The sequence below is a fragment of the Pithys albifrons genome, chromosome 10, assembly GCF_047495875.1.
Source record: "Pithys albifrons albifrons isolate INPA30051 chromosome 10, PitAlb_v1, whole genome shotgun sequence".
NCBI lineage: Eukaryota > Metazoa > Chordata > Aves > Passeriformes > Thamnophilidae > Pithys > Pithys albifrons.
This window is the reverse complement of record NC_092467.1, coordinates 22,733,035-22,751,372: the sequence shown is the minus strand read 5'-3', so window position 1 is coordinate 22,751,372 and position 18,338 is coordinate 22,733,035. Positions and strand designations below refer to the sequence as shown.

At 48.1% G+C, this 18,338-nt stretch overlaps 1 protein-coding gene across 8 annotated transcripts in view; it reads right to left on the bottom strand.

Annotated features, from left to right (window-relative positions):
- PTPRF (protein tyrosine phosphatase receptor type F) overlaps window positions 1–18,338 on the bottom strand; it is a 377,891-nt gene that overhangs the window by 54,374 nt on the left and 305,179 nt on the right. For all 8 annotated transcript variants that reach the window (XM_071564856.1, XM_071564860.1, XM_071564861.1 and 5 more), the window contains 5 exons: window positions 15,980–16,561; window positions 15,284–15,417; window positions 14,128–14,272; window positions 8,709–9,014; window positions 5,630–5,823 (listed from right to left, as the gene is read on the bottom strand). In XM_071564856.1, the coding sequence (XP_071420957.1) occupies window positions 5,630–5,823; window positions 8,709–9,014; window positions 14,128–14,272; window positions 15,284–15,417; window positions 15,980–16,561 (1,361 nt within the window). The remainder of the gene's footprint in view (window positions 1–5,629; window positions 5,824–8,708; window positions 9,015–14,127; window positions 14,273–15,283; window positions 15,418–15,979; window positions 16,562–18,338) is intronic.

Sequence of the window (18,338 nt, the reverse complement as noted above, 5' to 3'; positions counted from 1 at the left end):
AGCACTGTTCTTTGTGGCTGATGCACCAAAGGAAGGTTTGCAGACATCACAGTAAACTCTCTCAGCCAAAGTGATGCGTTACATCTCAGGTTACTAAAGCTGCCCAGAGGAAGCACCAATCCATGGGTTCAAGTAGAGAGATGAAAGTGAAGATAGGTATTATTGTCCCTGACTCACAGTATGAGTCCTGGGAAGCCTTTCTTCTGAGTCTGAGCTGCCAGCTGTGAAACAGTGCTCAGATACTGACTTCCTCAGGACTCCAGGAAGCTCAGCTAATACTGCCAGACTACTGGGGAACCTGCAAGTGCAACAGAAGTACTAAATGGTATCAAAGCTGTAAGTTGCCTTTTGAACTCAGGCTATTTGAGGTGGCTTTCACAGGCTGCAGCCTATCACAGTGACACAGTACTTTCCTCAGCAGTGAAATACATGTTATACTTTCAAAATATTTGTTATTTTATACTCTAAATTCAGAAAGAATAAGCTATTGGAGAAATGTTCCTCTGATATTTTATTGTAGTTCACTTATTTGATACTGTGAGACTGCAATACAACTGTTCCCCTAAAGCACCTTAACATTAAATTTCAGCAGAGGTCAAGTTGTCCCTAAAGACTTTTTATAAAAACAAGGCCCTCACTAAGTATTACGGTTTCTAAAGGCTCTCTTTCCACACGCATCTTGGTGCTACTTCCACTGTTGCACACTTAGCTCGACTCAAGTAATTGCTGTTGATGTCCCACCTGTGCCACCCAGCCCACGCTGTGGTCAACAACAACACACCCTGCTCTGCTGATCTACAACCTGGCAGAAGTCCTGCCAGAAGAAGGCTCTGAGGCCTGGCAGCTCTTTCTCCAGAAGACTCCTGCAAAAGCATGTCCCTGGTGGATAAAGGACACATGGATGGTAATAACACTTCAGCCCACCTCCATGCAGCTACAGGTGACACCCAAGTGGAATGAACAGAGGAGCAGAACTGGGCTTAGGAGACTTCTCAGGAGCTTCTCACACGATAGCAGGGAGTTTATCATCTGCTAGGATTTTAGACCAAGTGTTTAATGTTCAAACTCTGTTTGCTCTAATGTTTCAGTGGACTTTAATCTTGCATTAGATCAGAGTGAAAAGAAATGCCTTGAGATCTGTCCTGGAGGAGTAACAGTGAAAAGCCAGGCCTGCATAAATACCTTGGTAAAAATTCAGTTTCATTATTAAAATACAATCTACAGATCAAAACATTTCCTTCCTTAAACTAGCTCAATTGCTTCTTAACTATTTAAGGTTGGTCAGTAAGACAAATTGATCTAAAAAGCCCAGGAGCAGTCATAAAAAGAACTCAGAGAGGACTATGTGCATGAGGCAGGATGGCTCTGGGAAGTGCTAAAGCTAACAGTGTGTATTTATGGCAGCTGCAATGCCTTAATATTTCATTTTACACTTCAACACAGCATAGTCATGCCTCACCAGGGAATGGCTGTTTTCCCTGACCAAGGCTCTTGCAAAAGACAGACTCAAGCCCCCTTCAATAGCCTGTATGGGAAGTAGATACTGGTTTTCCTGCAGATCCTTCTCCTCTCTGCTTCAGTGACTGTGGCACAATAGTGAAACTCCAGAAACAAACTCAGGTGCTCAGTCTGTGGGATGCAGAGGAGTCTGAGGGCTTCAGAACTTCACCTTGGTCCATTACTGAAAAGCCTCTTGGATGATGCCTTTCAGTTTTGTTCCACTTAGGAAGCAGAGTACATCTCACCTCCACACCAACTCTCACTTAGACAAGCAGCACACACGCATGAGAAGCTGTTCCAAGTACATTGAGATAAAGATCCTTGACTATCACCCAACAAAAGAGGGAGGCTGTAAATTCTTGTGTGTTGTGCCTGGGGTGGGCACTGCCCAGGGAGAATGGAAGTCTTCCTCTTTCTCCTTTGATCTTAATCCAACAGCTTGAAGTGATTGCCATTTCTTCTTCCTGCTCTTCTGAAGCAAGCTGGTGGGACGTGCACTCAGACTGCATGCTCAATGGAGAAGTGCTGCCTGCAGAGACCACATGATCTTCCTGTGAGCCTGCAGCCCTTCTCGTGGGCAGCACACACCTCTCCCCTGCCATGATTCTCTTTGAAGAGCAGGAGGAGAAGGTGGCAGGAGTCTTTCCTCCCCAAAGCCTGACTTACAGCTTTACCCAGCCAGTCCTGCAGAGTTCTCTGGGCATGCTGAATCTGCAGAGTGCTGTAGGCAGCAAGGCTAATAATGTACATGCTGAATCCCCAGGGCAATGCAGGCATTAGACTCCATGTTAAATATGCTGCACAGTCCAATGCAGAAGCAGCTGTTGAGGCCACATTGCAGCATGGGGAGAAAGTTCCCCCTCAAGATGTTCTAGTCTGAGGTGAAGACAAGCAGGACAGAATCGACCAAGAGCTAGACTGACACAGGGTCTAGCGGCCAGTCTTGTAAAGAGAAAATGAGTCCTACTTCCATGGGAACCCTAACAGGATGGCCTGTCCTCCCAGGGCCCTGCTGTCTCCTTTGTGCCCTCTGTGCCATACTCAGCATTGCCACCTGGTGTGGCTCAGCACTGAGCTCTGTGGGCCCCACAGGACTGGTACCCAGGAAGGGATGGCGGTGTTCAAGCCCACTGCCCCTCCTAACACGCTGCAGCTGCCCAGGGACTGAAGATCAAGGAAAGCAGGTGGGCACCTGCTCTCCCTTGAAGAACCTAATGTTCATGTCCCATGCCCTTGCTATCTCTCACTCCCTTGAGCCAGTGAGAACTTGCATGAGTGGTAGAGTGCAGCTGAGACCCTGCACTGGGCTCCTTTTAAAGGTGCTCTCTCGGTGCCTGAATATGTTGTAAGCAAGACTCAGAGCACAGATATTAATCTTCTACCATTGCCCACCATGAGCCATGATGGGCAGGGCTGAGGCAGGAGGTAGTGTGGGTATCTGACCCAGCTCTGCATTGTACACACCCTGAGTGCTCCTCCACAGAGCATGGTCACATTTGCTTGTCCATCAGGCTGTCAGCAGGGGGTGAAAGCTTAGAGTGAAAGGCACACAGAATCCTGGTGGAGATAATCAGTCACAGGTGCAGCCACAGAGGGGAGGGAGAGGCCTCAGCTCAATCACAGGACCTTCCTAACAACTGATTACTCTCCCTGTGCAGAAGGCATTAAAATAAAATGTGATCTCTCCAGCACCAGGGCCCCCGTTTCTCTGCTGATGTTTTAGTCCTTTCTGCTCAAATGATTTTGAAAGCTCAGAATCTGTATTATCTGCATAGCTAACATATCCATTCCCTTTTCTTTTTCTCTTCATGTTCGTTTATTCTCTCTGTATTTCTCATCTTCAAAAAGGAAAAATCATGAGTCAGCTTTAATATCAGTGTCTTCACACTGTCTGCAGGAAGCAGATTACGTGGTACATACATACTCAGAATCAGCGGACAGCCTGGCTAGGCAGGAGGAGGGGCTCTGCCTACACGTCCTGAGAATTTCTTCTCTGACCTCAAGATTTTCCATCAGTTTAATTCTTTGCTTGTGCACCGGTATAAATGTTTATGAAGGTTTATGAGTACTGAACTGTGGCCATCTTCGTCCTGTGACCTTCAGGGACAGGTTTTCCAGTGAATCCTTTTCTTTTCTTCCACAGAAAATAACTCTGGCAGGACTACTCGTTAAAGTTTCATCTGGTTGTTTGCAAAGACATGCACTGCTGTACTGAAAGATGGCAGTTCTTAAAGGGTTCTTCAGCATCTGGAGCAGATGTATTTCATCACAAGCACAGGTCATGCCTGGCTTCTCACTCTTTTGGGAAATAAAGATCTCTTCTGCCAAGTCAGTGAAACCTCTTCCCTGCAGGGTCATCATCAGTTTATCCCAAGAGTGACATGACTCCTTCAGAGTAGTTGTTTCTCTGCAACTATCTTTTGGCCTTCACTTCCATCCAAAAATTACAGTGAATGAGTTTAGTACCATACACAACAGGCAAAAGTATTACAGAAATCAAGAACTTTCCCACATAAATTCTCCAAATATGGAAGACTGGTAAGTTGTCTGACAGGCCAGCAACTTGTCTCCTTGATACACACATTCAAATTAATGCAAAATTCAGCACTCCTTGGAAAGTTTCTGGCTCTGGCACCCTCATTCCTACACATTAGCATGGGATTTCTCTCTCTGAAATATATGAGTAAGGAGTGAAAGCAGAACTGGCTGGGTAAGCATAAAATATTTGAAAACACCAACAAGAAAAACACTGCCAGCTTCGCCCACCTACGCTTGGGACCAACCCATTAACTCCAAACTCCAGCTGAACAACGCAGAATCAATTGTTCAAACAATACAGAAGATGATATCCTTCTGGAACAAGTAAAGGGCAGTAAGCAGCCTTTCTAAGTATTAAAATAAAGCAACATCTGAAACACAGACAGAGACCTGCCCCAGACAACACTGCAAGAACTCTCAAAGCACTTTCAGTCTTCAAAGTTTTCCCCTTCCACATTATTACTGAGTTTTATCCTTTGGAGTATGAATGGGGAATAAAGCTGCCTCTGTGCACTGCACTCCCCACTGACAAATGCATAAATGATTCACAGCTGCATTCAGGAGACAGATCAATTAATCGTTGCAGCTCTCCAGTATTTATATTGGGCATCATTCAAGCAAGCCAGTTCTGAATTGATTAACTCCCTGCTTTCAACAGCAGCAGATCCTGTTCTTCATTTATATGATTACCTTTGTTGAGAACAGCACGGGTCATCCAGGATGAAGGACCCATGCTCCGAAGAACAGTTGTATTGCATCACGCACAGGGCACCAAAAACTTCCCTGGACCTTGTGGAAGAGGCAACTACGCATTGCTGGGCTGTGCAGAGTGTATAGCCATGCCTGCAGCACGGTGTGGGAACACAGCTGCACCTCACAGCCAGTGAGGTTTCCAGGAGATTGCATAAGTATGAACAAATTGTGGTATGAGAATTGCAGGGAGTGAAGTCATTTACAGGTGATGTGGGCCTGCACCTGATTTTATTTCCCTCCCTAGCCTTTTCCAGACTCAGCTGGCTTCACCTGCAGTTTGGTTTCAAGAGGCAGTGCAACACCAAGTCCCTGCCTCACAAAAGGGAAGGGAGGCTTTGCTAAGCCAGGAATGCTGTCCTGCCTGGCACGTTGTGGCCAAACTTGGTGCAGTGCTACTCTCACAGCCCACAAGCAGCACCCAGGTGGACTCTACCAAGACAGAAGTTTTGCCCTGAACATAATCAGCACCATGAAAAAAAAAGACCTGGGGTTTTTTTAGAACTTTCTGACCATTTATAAACTGACTGGGCAAAGTCCAGTTTGTTCCAGCTGGAGTCTGCACAGGACATGGCAGTAAGAGAAGTACATGTCAGAGAAGGGGTTAGAGAAGAATATTGTTCAACACATCATCTTTTTGACAGCAATCCTTTCCTGATTAAACTTTTTACCCCTGCGTAAGCCACATTTTAGGGATAAACTGTTTCCCTTGTTCAGGCAGGCTGAGTCCCATGCTCTGGAGCTGCAACAGGGGGCCAGGAAATACTTGGATCCAGTCAGCCTGGCCTTCTGCGGAGAGGGAAAGTGCCATGCCCACCAGCCCATGGTCCCCACGCTGTACCTGTGCTTCTGACAGCATGACGTCCTTGATCACTGGCTGCCCTCGGGGCTCGTTGTTTTCCAGCTTCACGTAGGTGACCTGGTACCCGCGGATCTGCCCATGCTGCTTGTTGGAGATGGGCAGCTTCCAGCTCACCCGGATGGCAGTTGAATTCACAGACTCTACCTCCACCTTTCGTGGTGGGGCACTGGGCACTGTAATACACACCAGGCAACAGTTAGCAGGCACCACATAATCACTGTCACTACCTCTCACTCCTTTGCTATCTTCCCACCACCTCACTGCCAGGACAGTCCCTGCTGGCACAAGTTTCCTGTACCTGCCCAGGACATCATCCTGTAGTCTTTCAGCATGACCATATCCCTGACCCCTTCCCAGCATCCAAGTATTTTTACTTCTCTCAGTAGGAAAGAACGTGACTGCGATATGCAGGAGCACTCCTAATAAAAGTCACTGTGCTGTTATCAGACCCAAGATCCATCTATTGCTCTCATCTCCAGCAACAGGGGAGCAAAGTGGAATACAGAATATAGCAGAATATAAAGAATGTGGTGACCCCCTGCAGCTCAGGGTGCCCTGGAGCACAGGCAGGGGTTTTGAAGCCTTTGCACCTTTTCTGACACACTTCCTTTCAGACCCTTCTGTGTACATCTAAACATGGTCCAACAGCCCCAGGTAGCATGACTGGGCATTGAGCCTGTCTTGCAGGGAGCCCTGCTACCTGTCACCAGCCAGAGCACACACATGCTCTTCCCCTGTGACAGTGAGAGGTTAATGAGGGGAAAAAGCACCATCCTAAAACAATAACCCAGAGCTCAGAGACAGCAGTCACTGAACTCAGCCAGATAAAGGGGCCTTTGGGGATTGTGACAGCTCTGGGGACTATTTCATGCATGGCTAGTTGAATGCTTTTTGATAATAAAATGAAAAATTACACTGCCCAGAAAATATCAATTTTCTTGCAAGGTGAGGCCCGTTTAAAAATGTATTTATACCCTATTTACTATTTGGAAAAATTACCTCCTTATTACATTTTGCTCTTGCATTGACTGTGACAAAAATGTCAATTCTAAAAAATTAGCTTCTCAGTTGCTCCTGGAATGCTCCTTCCAGCTGGAGCAGCTGGGAGCAGAGGTGTGCACTCTCTGCAGAGGATACCACTGCTATGCAAGTGCCTGATACCCAAGTGAAGTACCTGGGCTCCATGATAGCACCTCTACTGCAGGACCCTTCCCACCCTCCACTGGCCTGGGAAAATCCAGGGGTTGGGAACCTCATACACCCCAGTTCTCAATGCAGCAAGAAATCAGTATCAGATAATTAGGATAGCTGACAAGCAGACATAATGAGTATTGCTATTTCAACCAACTAGATGGGAAAAAACAGCTACCCAGCAGGTGAGCACAGTTTTTAAGCTGCAGGGCAATTCATTATTTTCCCCAGATGTCCTTCTTAATTGTAGATAATTAAATAAAATAGAGAAAGGAAGAATAGAGCATTTTAGCACCATGAGGCCAGCTCAAGGTATGGGAATGGAGGGGGCTGTGCTTGAACAGTTATCCCCTTCTGCCTGGAGCAGCCAATGCTGTAATACACAATTCACTTAGTGCAGTGACCTTGCACAAGCCTTAGGGCTCTCCTGCCCTGGCAAGACACCTGCCCACACACACAGCTGGGAGTCCAAGCGGAAAACAAGATCCTCCCTGAGAACCACACAGAAGCTGTGTGTCAACCTCCACTGATAAGCGAGGCTTCAATAGGAAATGATACTGGGATGTTGCAGGGACACAAAAAGATGTGACTGTGAGCAGACCACAGTGTTTCAAGGAACTCTATCCTACCCCACACTATGGGAAGTATTTGCTGCGTCTGAGATCCAAACAGGGAAAGTTCAGTTTGTTTTCAGACCACAGCTTAGCATTTCTCATTCCTTCATCATGGGTATTTACTGAGCATCAGCATGTCAGAAGGATATGAAATCACTTCTGACAGCTAAGCTGGAATGTCCAACCATGGTTCCCAAAAACTAACTGCGAGAGCTTGTTGCGACATTTCTGGGGTAACAGCTTCCCCTGGGCTACAACTCGGCTGAATGAGAACTGAAGCAAACAATACAGGCAGCAGGACACACACAGATGTGTTTGCCAGCCCAGGAATGCAGTCAGCGAGCATTCCCAGACGCCACTTCCAGAGCCATGGAGACGTGGGGGACAGTGGTAGCCCATTTAGGGAAACACTAACATGTCTGGTTTCAATTTCCTACACTGACTGGGCAATGCAGAGATTATGCTTTCTTTGCCTGGGCGCTGCATCTCTTTCTTCTCCCATTAAATCCGCAGCTTTCTTGGGTCAGCATGAAGCCATGGGAGCTCCTACTGTCATCCTGAGCTCTGGCACTTTCAAAGGAATTGGCTTAAATCATGATGACATAACTGACAGCCCTGCTAATACAAAGCAATTTCTCTTTAAAGCTGTCGTATCCAGTAAAGTGCTCTGTACGTGTGATATTCTGACTCCTGAGCAGAAGAGCAGCTTTATATAAGCTGTGCCTTGCCTGGAAGCTGGGGCAGGAAGCAGGTTTCCTGCAGTATCTACAAGTTTCAAATGGATTTCTTTCACCTCTTTAGTTTGCAGAATTTCAGGACAACAAGTAAACTCTGAGTCCTGATCTCACAATGCAAGAAACCTTTGGCTGGAAGAACTCATGCTACTTTCAGTAAAAAAAAAGACATCCACTACTACCACACACTATAAAAACACAATGGCAAAGCAGAGCAATGCCTCCTTGCGTGTGCAGGAAGCAACGCTGACACAAACAGGATCCTGTGGGACCATGCTGGGACGCCTGACACACAGCCTGGAGGCAGGCCAAAGGCCAGCAGAGCAATTTGCCCAACCCACTCCAGGGCGACTGGGGAGACCCACTCCCTGAAGCACTGCTCCTGACAGCCTCTGGCACTGCTTGAAAGGCACTCCCATGTCAAATCTTTGCTGCCTTTCCCCTTTTTCCAGCAACTCTGCTAGAAGAGTCCTGATTAACCCATGGTGGCAGCTGAAGGAGCTGTTCAGTAACACCTACCATCCTCATCAGTGCGCACGTGCACGGGGATGCTCTCCGGTCCTGGTCCCACATCCGTGTGAGCCCTTACCCACACCTTGTACTCGGTCCATTTCTCCAGGTCCTTGATCTCCCAGCTGGAATGCTCCCGTCCAATGCCATCCACCACATGCTTGGTGTTGTCATCTCCTTCCACTGCCTGGTACGCAATGGAGTACTGGGTGATGACCCCATTGCGGCTCTGGGCAGGCGGCGGCACCCAACTTACCCGGATGGTAGTGGAGCTGGTGCTTACACACTCGACTTCTTGGGGTGGGGCGGAGGGGGCTGGGGATAAATAAATGAAGTGGGAAGATGAAGGGAAATGAGTGGAAGGACAAACCAAAACGCACAGGGAACTTTTACCCAGCCAACGGAGCACTGAATGCACACATGGACAACTGCCTGCCTTCCTCACAGACCATCAGAGATGGCACCAGGGGCAATTTGTATTTGAAGGCCAGATGAACAGCATGGAGACAGAAGTGCTGTTCTGCATCAGAGAACACCTCTTCCCAAAGCAGCTCTGGACGTTCGCTTTACCGAACAACACATAGCAATAAGGGAAGGGGTGTGTGTGAGGCGTGTGAAAGAGAGAAACTGGTAGGGAGAAGAAGGATGCTTTCAGTGACGATCTGAGGCAGATGGAAACCAGGAGAGGTATGACACTGCAGAAGGCAAGAGTGGCAGAAGGGAAGCTCACAAACCAGATGATAGAAAGCCTTGTGAAAACTCAATCCTAGACAAGCAGAGGAAACAAAAGAGGACAAAGCAAGCAGGTGACTGAGGTTGGCTGGAGCTTGTCCTTGTGGGTTTTGAAATCATGACCATCAGCTGCAAGCAGCACCCTAACCCAGGTGGGAGCCACGCACCATGTGGGAACAGGAGATAATGCAGTTGTGCTGCTTTGCACGTGTTCCTGAAATCTGGAACTGACTGTTTCATGCCTGCCAAACCGGTTACCTGCCTCAGTAGCTGCCTGGCCTACAGAACTGTATAGTGTAAGGTAAGCAGGTCTTGTCCCCTCTTATACAAAAAAGCACCTGCAGTTCGCATTAACTTCTAAGCCTCAGCAAACTGGCCACTGTGAGAGGAATGGGATCCAGGCAGTGGATAATCTCACTGGGATGAGGAGCAGTCCCTCCACACAGAGCACTAGGGAAGAGCGGTGAAACAAATCTGGCGAGGGAGGAGGAGAATGATCAGGAAAGGAGAGACAACCTGGACAAAACAAAGCATCTCTAGGATACCTGTCTGGTTCATTCGCTTCTCCAGCCTTGTCTGGCTGCAACAAGGCCCTGGCAACATGGGAGCTCTCTCACAGCAGCAGCAGCCCCCTCTCATTTGGCCTCACTGCCCTGCGATGTTGGAGATAGCATGTTTGTACAGAAGGCTGGGGTGCAAGTCTGGAGAAGGAAAGAAGACCACCTGGTCAAGGAAAGAATGAGAGACATGGATCCATCCCTGGGTGCCTGTCCAGAAGGCAACAGCCCTAAGCAGAGAGGGCAGGGTACCATCACCAAAAAGAGTGCACAGTTTCTCTAAGACTAAGGAGTGCTGCCTGGCCAAGCAATAATGGAGTGTAAGGTATCTATCTTGCTTTGCCACAGTAGGTGAAAGGCAGCTTCCATTCTTCACTGCACCCAGAAACCTAGAAATGCCTGAAAAAAGACTGGTGCACTTCCCCATGTTGCAGCCTTTGAAGTCATCAGAGTCAGCCTGTACAGGGACAAGCCTGCCTGCTTGTCATCTGCGCAAAGGTGAACACAATCTACATCACTCCAGATGGCAGCAAGAGCCTCACGTAATTAGAAGACTCAACAATTGTGCCTTGGCTTTGCTGGGCACAGGTTGACAGTGGCAGAAGATTTGGGAAAGCTGAGGACAGCAGGACCTCCCAATGCCACTGATATCCTCTGCTTTGCTGGGAATAAGGCCCATGTGCTTGCAGAAGCAGTTGCAGGCACATAGCTCTTAGTGCCCACTTCTGTGCTCAAGGAGCAGGGCCCATCCCTGATGCCTGGGCTGGAGAGATGAAAGATGGAGGAGAGTAGCTAGTGGGGGAGCTGGAAGAGATAATGCCTGAGCAGTCAGGCTGCTGCTATGGGAGCTACACTGGAGGAAAGAGAAGTCAAATGTGTGGAAGCAAACAGTCGCTTACATGAGGGTGGCAGAGCAGGATCAGCCCTGCCATCTGGTATATTGAAAGGGAGAAGGGGTAAAAAGTGAATCTTCACACTTACTTGGTTAATCAGCAGAAAAGTGGCAGGGAAAAGAGTACGAAAAAACAGCACCAAAGCAACACCTACAGTGAATTCAGAGAGGGAATATAAGGTAGACACAGGGCCTTGGTGGTATCCATCAAAGGACAGGTGAGATGTAAAGAACTTGGGAAGCCTTTCTTTTGCCATTGTCTGCAGACAGGCCTTTCACAGCAGAAACTTGCTCTGACTGGGCCTTGGAATGCAACAGTGAGCTCCTTCTCCAAAAGCAGCTTTGGCTGGCAGCATGGGCAAGTCAAACATTGGCTGTTGACTGGGTAAGAGTCACACATATGATATGCAAGGCAAAAACTCAGATTAACATTTAAAGAAAGCAAAATAAAGCTTGGTAATATGAGCAGGAACAACTTAAAATGCACAAGGAGTCAAAATGTCCCTCCTGGGACCAGCAAAGAGCAGACTGGGTGGCCAGCATGCACCCACACATGCAGATGTATTCCCACACACTGCAAACCTCTGTTGCCTCCAGGCTACTCACACCAGCCTCCCCCGATGGCCCACAGCAGCCCTGTACACCCACCCAGCCCACCTCCTCCTTAGGCAGTCTCGAGACTCACCTTTGTATTTCAGGGGAGAACAGCATATTTATTAATGCTGAGGCCTGATGAGCCCAGAGCTGACGCTTCTCTCTTGCGTCATACCACTTGCCTGAGGCACTGCAAACCCCTAGTAAACTCCCCCGTGCTCCTCAGGCCTGCAAAGCAGCACTGCTTGTACTTTTTGCAGGGTGCCCAGCAACTAAATGAGCAGCTTGGCAGGATAGACAGCCCAGATGACAGCTGTCTTCTCAGGAAATGAAGTCTCAACTGTGCTGCTGGAAGGGACCAAAGGGGAACTGCTTCCCTCTAGCCTTCCCAGACAAGCATCTCTACCACTCTGGAGCAGGAATGCCACAAGAAGAGCAATACCAACATCCTTCTTCAGCCCATTAGTGACTAATGTCACTAGTGATGATGGGCCTCCTACTTTCCCCCTCAACTGATTTGTCAGGGCCAGGAATGAAGCCTGAAGACGGCTCTTTGGGAAGCAGTTTGTGTCCCACCTGAACATGTCAACCTCCAAGATCTAACAGACCTTCTCAGGGCAACCAGATGCAAAAGTGCAGGAAGGAGACCAGTGTGCTGCTGGCAGCTACACTCTTTCTAGATTAGTAAGTTCTAAGGTCACAGGGGACCAATCCAACCATTTAACACAAGGTGTTGCGAAGTGCAGACCAAAGAATTTCTGCCTGGAAGTTGGGCACTGTGCATTCTTCTGCTGAGCTAAAGCAGAGCCTTCTGAAAGATCTACTTTTCTTTGAGCTCCCCAGCACCCAAGGATCCACTCTGTCCTGGGACTGTTCAGCCAGTGGTTTGTCACCCTCACTGAACAGCTCAGTACTAAGTTCCAAGGACTTTTCTCATAGAATAGAGTGCCATCAGAAATCTTTTCAAGTAGAGGCCTGTAAAGCAAGACCCAGGTCACTTCTTCCATCAGACTGAGCACTTCTAGGTCTTTCAATGTGAGGAGGGTTTCACTAGTCAAACCAAAGCCAAAGCCAAAGCCAAAGCCAAGCTAAAAGCCAAATCTCTTTCAATCTATGCATATTTCTCTTACTAAAGAGATGCCAGAACCAGCCAGCTACTGCTCCACTGGCCAGTGAAGTGACAACCTTAAAACCAGACAACACATGGAGTAGTAGGTCATGGGAAGATATCTGCCTTGATGAGTCCATGAAGCAAATGGTTCTCTTACTTGGACTGTTGTGAGACTCTGAAGGACTCATTTATGCATGGAGCTGTCTCTGATTAAGGGTTTTCAAGGATAAGAGCATCCACTGATGGAATTAATTTACATGGCAGGAGAGTCGCTTCAACCTTTGCCTATCAATACAAAAGCTATCTGAAACAGGTATACAAATCCTCAGAGTCTGCTCTCAATGTTCAAATATTTATAACTGCATGATCTGAACCTTTCTCTATTTTCATACGTGTCTACTGTGCAGCTCAAAGACACCATTAGCTCACTTAACAAGGTGGAAGAATGCCTGGGACTGCTATGTTAATGAAGCTGAGTTTTCCTCAAAGAGAAGGTCATTCTAAAAGTGAGCAGAGCTGCTCTTCCCTGCCTGAGCTCCCTTTCTAATGGCCATCTCAGGCTCCCGGCTGCTGCACATGCTGTTGCCCTCCCTGCAGAGAAGGCTGGCTGCCTGTGCCAACTGCTCACCCCACATAGCTAGCAAATCCCAGACAGACGGTGCTAACGGAAATGTCTTTTTTCCCCCTTTTAATGCTCTTTGCATAATGGCAAGCCCAAAAATCGTTAGTGAAAACGAGCTTATCGCAGGGCCCTTTGATAGCCCTAATCTGCTTATGTGCAGCACTTTGAGCTGCCAATCAGAGCAATGCAAACTCCCTCTCTGTGATCACACAGGGCAGAGCGAGGATGAAAGTGATACTGCCTGGGTCACCTCATTATTGAGCCTCTCTATTAACTCAGCTGCAGCTTGTTCTGGTTTCCCTCAGCACTGCAGTTCCATAAGCAGCAGTCTCACTTGCTCATACAACCCCAGCAAACAGCAACTTTTCCAAACGGACTCCTGCAGCTGCCTGACACCCACAGGCACATCTGGCCTCAGAGGATGCCTCACCTTGCAATCATGTATGGACCTGGGATGTACTCCTGTGTAAGCAAGGCAGCTGGAAAGCAAAGGGGTGAAAATCCAATGGTTTGGAGACAGTCACATTTAGAGCCAAACACCCATATGCTGCCTGTCCAGACAGCTTGTCTGCATGGGAGTAAATTCATAGAGATGCACAAACCCACTCAAACCAATCTCTCCAAAGCAATTTCCCAGCCTGTTCCACTCCTCCATCACTTTTTATGAATCTACCCTTAGGGAAAGACAGCATGATCAAAGGGACACGAAGAAAGAACTTACCACTTGAGTGCACCCACTCTGCCAAAGAGCCCTGATCTAAAACCCCAGGTGACTTTCCCCATTACTCCCTTTAGCAAACTGCATGCCAGCATCCCTGCAGACCCACAGGGGCAGAGGTACTGAGACACTCTGTGCCCAGGCAACAGAAACTGGACTGCTTTTCGTTTGTCTTCAGCAGTGTTGGATGTCAGACACTTACTGGATTGGGCTGTTCTGGCTTCAATTGTGGGGGTGTAAACTCCTACCCCGAGTTCTGAGCGGGCACCCAGACGGAACTTATACATCGTGTCTGGTTTGAGACCTTCCACAGCATATGAGGAGGTTGGGTCAAACTCCACTTTTTGCTGTTAAGAAAAAAGGAAACAGATTATTTAGTGTACTTGGAGAATACAGAAAAGCTGGTGCTCAGCTCCCAGTGCTAAAGGAACAGGCAGCCTCATCACCCATTCTGGCACCACAAAGTCAGCCATGCTGCCAAACCAGCTTGCAGTCCTGCAAGATTCAAAGGCATGGAGCTTCCCAGGTGGCACACCAGGACTCTGCTAGGAAGTAGACCTTTCCAACAGCCAGGCTACACTTTCTGGTATCCTGATTGCACTCACTGGCCTAACAACTTTGCAGGAATTCTGGGTCTAGCTGTACAGTTCAGGCAAGGGGCACAGGACATACAAGTTTGTTTCCTCACAACAGACAGTATCTTGCCTGTGAAACATAGTAAAGCCCTTGTCCTGGGGCAGTCAGGATCTCTAATGCATCCAACCAGTGCTGGTAAAGGACTTGTTTTGCTGACACTTCACCTGAAGGGCACTTAATCTGGTGGCTCTCATACCACTACAATTAACAGGAAAAGGAGAGGATCACAGGACACTGTGATGCTGTCATGTCACAATTCTTGCTGTGCCGCCCTGAAAGCCAGCACTACTTTTGATACATTTAGAACTGGACTTCCTTTAGGGACCTGCAGTAAATGTGGAAGGGCTCTGTCTAGGACACCTTCAATACACTTCTTGCATGTTATCAGTCCTGGGGATGGTGATACATATTGGAGGCCATTTCAGACCTGCCTATAAGTCCTATTACAGGCACCCGTGGTAAGCATCCCTCAGCGACACTGTCACGGCTTTCTGGAACCTTTCTAGTCTCAAACCAGTGACTAGCTACTTTGCTGGCATTAATAAGCTCTGCTGAGGTCACTTGCACAGAAACCGGAGATTGCCATGCTCCTAATCACACACCACACTAAAGAAGAAGAACCATGAAGAAACAGTCCTGTTACCACCCCAGCTGAAGCAGACACCCTTCCCAAGCTGATGAATTGCGGTCCAGCCCCAAGTGCTGCCAGGCAGGATCCTCACCTGAGTGCCATCCTCCCCCTCCCAGTAGAGCAGCTCATATTTGGTAATGCGTTCCTGAGAGGCAGGCAGCCATGTCAACAGGATGCGGGTATCAGACTCTGCTTCTGCCTGGAAGTCAGCTGGCTGGGCAGGAACTGGGGAATAAACACACACGGTTAGTGCTAGGAGAGGGGAGAGGAGTTGTATGGCTTTGCAGAGTCAGCATTTCACCTTGTGAGGATCCCTCCTTAATTTCCTCCAGAACTTCCCTTCTTCCCTCTCCCCTGCATGGTGATCCTGGAAGAACCCAGGCCACACTTAAGCACTTCTGTCACCCAGGCAGGTAACTATGTGAATCGTGCTCACTTCCAGCCCCTAACTGCATCTCAGATCCTTTCTTCAACACATGTACTCAGACCCCAGAAGCGTCAAGCAGTTTCACAGGTGATGACACCTACATCCAGGACCTAGTGTCACATTTTTAGCCACTGTATCGCAGAAAAAAACAGTGGGCTGCTACTTGTACAGAGATTAATATCAACTGCCCAAGACAATCAGACAGCTTAAATATGATGCCTGTGTGTGGTGTCCCATACCTACCCTGACATGCAATCATTTGAGCACCAAGTGCAGTTGCAATACCTGGTGCAGACCACACAGCTGAGCCGCACAGCACTGGGGTGGACGCAGAGCCACAGTGCCTCACTCCATACCTACCTCCTTGCTGTGTTTTGACCTGGATGATGTCCGAGGGGGGCCCATCGCCCACTGAAGTGAAGGCCAGAACGCGGATGCTGTAGGTGGTGCCTGTGATGAGGCTCCCCACAGTGGTGAGGTGGCTGTCGTCGGTGTTGTGTTTCTGCCACATGCTCAAAGGCAGATGCGGGTCAGTGGTATAGTACACACGGTACCCTCGGATCTGTCCATTTGGCTCTTCTGGCTGCTCCCACTGGACCAGCATGGTGCTGGCACTCAGCATCCGTGCCTGGACTTTGAGGGGTGGACTTGAAGGAGCTTGTTCTCCTGTCCGGGCCTCGACCAGTTCACTGGGGGGACCCCTACCAATGTTATTGACTGCGATGACCCGGAACTCATACTCTGAGAAGGGGCTGAGTCCACCTATGCTATAGCGGGTTGTTGCCACACCATCCACCTCCTGGAACTGACTCTCCAAGGATTTGGGCTTGTACTGGATGACATAGTATGAAATGGGGTCGGAGTTGCCTGAATCCCAGGTGAGGGTCACGCTGGTAGCTGTCGTTTCAGTCACTAATGGCTCTGTTGGAGGTTTTGGCAGTGCTGCAATTGGAAGGCAGAGAGGTGTGATTTAAATAATTCAGTCAGCTCAAACCCTGCAATGTGCATGGGGATAAAAATGGAGCTGCCATCTCCCATTAACATTCTTCTTTAAAAGGCAGAAATCATTTCATACTCTAGAACATGCATTTTTATATTACCATATATTGCTTGAAGTGGTTCTTAATGGAAGGATAAACAGAGCAATCATGTTATTAGATGTGCTTGACGCACTTACCAGCAGCAGGCTAAATAAAGGTAATTCAACGGGGATGCAGGAATGTTTCTGTCATGGGGTTCAGCTGGCAGTGAGAAGGTGCTTGCTGGGCTAGGCTGGCCCCAGAAACCAGGTATACAGCTGATTTACAAAAGGAGAGAGTAAAGCAACCAGAGCACCAAAGGTAATCTGGAGTTATGCTCCTGCTATTCCAGAAAGACAGTATCTTAGGCCATAGGGAGTTCATGGACAGTGCTGTTAGATGGGTTGATGGGGGACTGCTTTGTAAGTATTATAGTACATGCAGGAGAGATACAGCCAGAGAAATTACCAACTTTCATATCCACTATTTCACTGGATGGTGTGTCAAACTGCAACCAGACAATAAACTGTTATACAAGAACTCTGTGACACTGACATCTCTGAAGTGTTAATGAAAACACAACTACTGCAAGCAAGTATTTCCAGATTTGCCATTTTACCAAAAGACCAAAGAATAAGTGCATGTGAGAGAGATTTGCAGAGTACACAAATACTTTAAGACAATGACTGAATTAAAGTCTACAGTAAGTTTAAACCTCCTACAAACCATTCCGAAGTCATTAGTGACTTGTAATGCAGCTGTGCTTCACAAGGAACTAGAAAGAAAAAATGTTCAACCCAAATTAAGATCCTCAAATACTTCATTCTTTGGCAAAGCCATCAAGTTTCTAGTTTCCACATGGTTCAACTGAGCAAGGCAGGCTCTTTAGCACAGGGCATGGCTGCCTCTGAAAGCCAGGGAGGATGCCTTTTCCAGGGCTACTGTCACATGTACACTGAGGAAATATGCATGGACTGAACGGGCATGGAAGGGAAGGGCATACAACCAGACACCACACCACTACCTGTGGAGGACTCAGGGAGGGCAAACCCACCCTGCACAACTTTATGGCCTGAAGCAACACATTTCCTACAGCATACAAGAAACTGTCAGCCTCCCTCAGGCTTTCAAGGACAGATGACAATACTCCACCCTTTCCTTTGGAGAGCCACAAGCCTGACTCTTGCCAGCTTTTGGGTGTGCAGCCTCCATGTGAGCAAGGGGCAGGTCTGGTACTTTCAACACACTCAGTGCAATCAGTTCTGTGTCATCGTGCTTCTCCCTTCATCTGGCCTTCAAATGGTCTGTGCTCGAGCATGCACTGGAGAAGCAACACTGGCTGAAGGAGTTTGGGACAGAGGCAGTCAGATATCCAGAGTAAGGGTGCAGAAAAGGCAGACAGGGAAACAAGGAGGAAGGTAAAGGGCTAAAGGCACTGAGCAGACTTTTCCCTGTCCTGGGGCAGCAGTGGGCATCACGTCAGTCAATGAGGCAGAGTCATGCCACGTACAAAGATGTAAATGCTGGAAACCACCAGTGCAACAGTGGAGTTCCCACCTCTTTCCTCCATGTCCAAACCACTTCCCACCTCCCCATCAATACTCCTTTCTCTCACACTCTCCTGGGTATCTACTATAACCAAGGCAATCCCTGTGCTCTGTACAAAAACTGAGGCTGGAAAAAGTACTGACTAGCAGGTA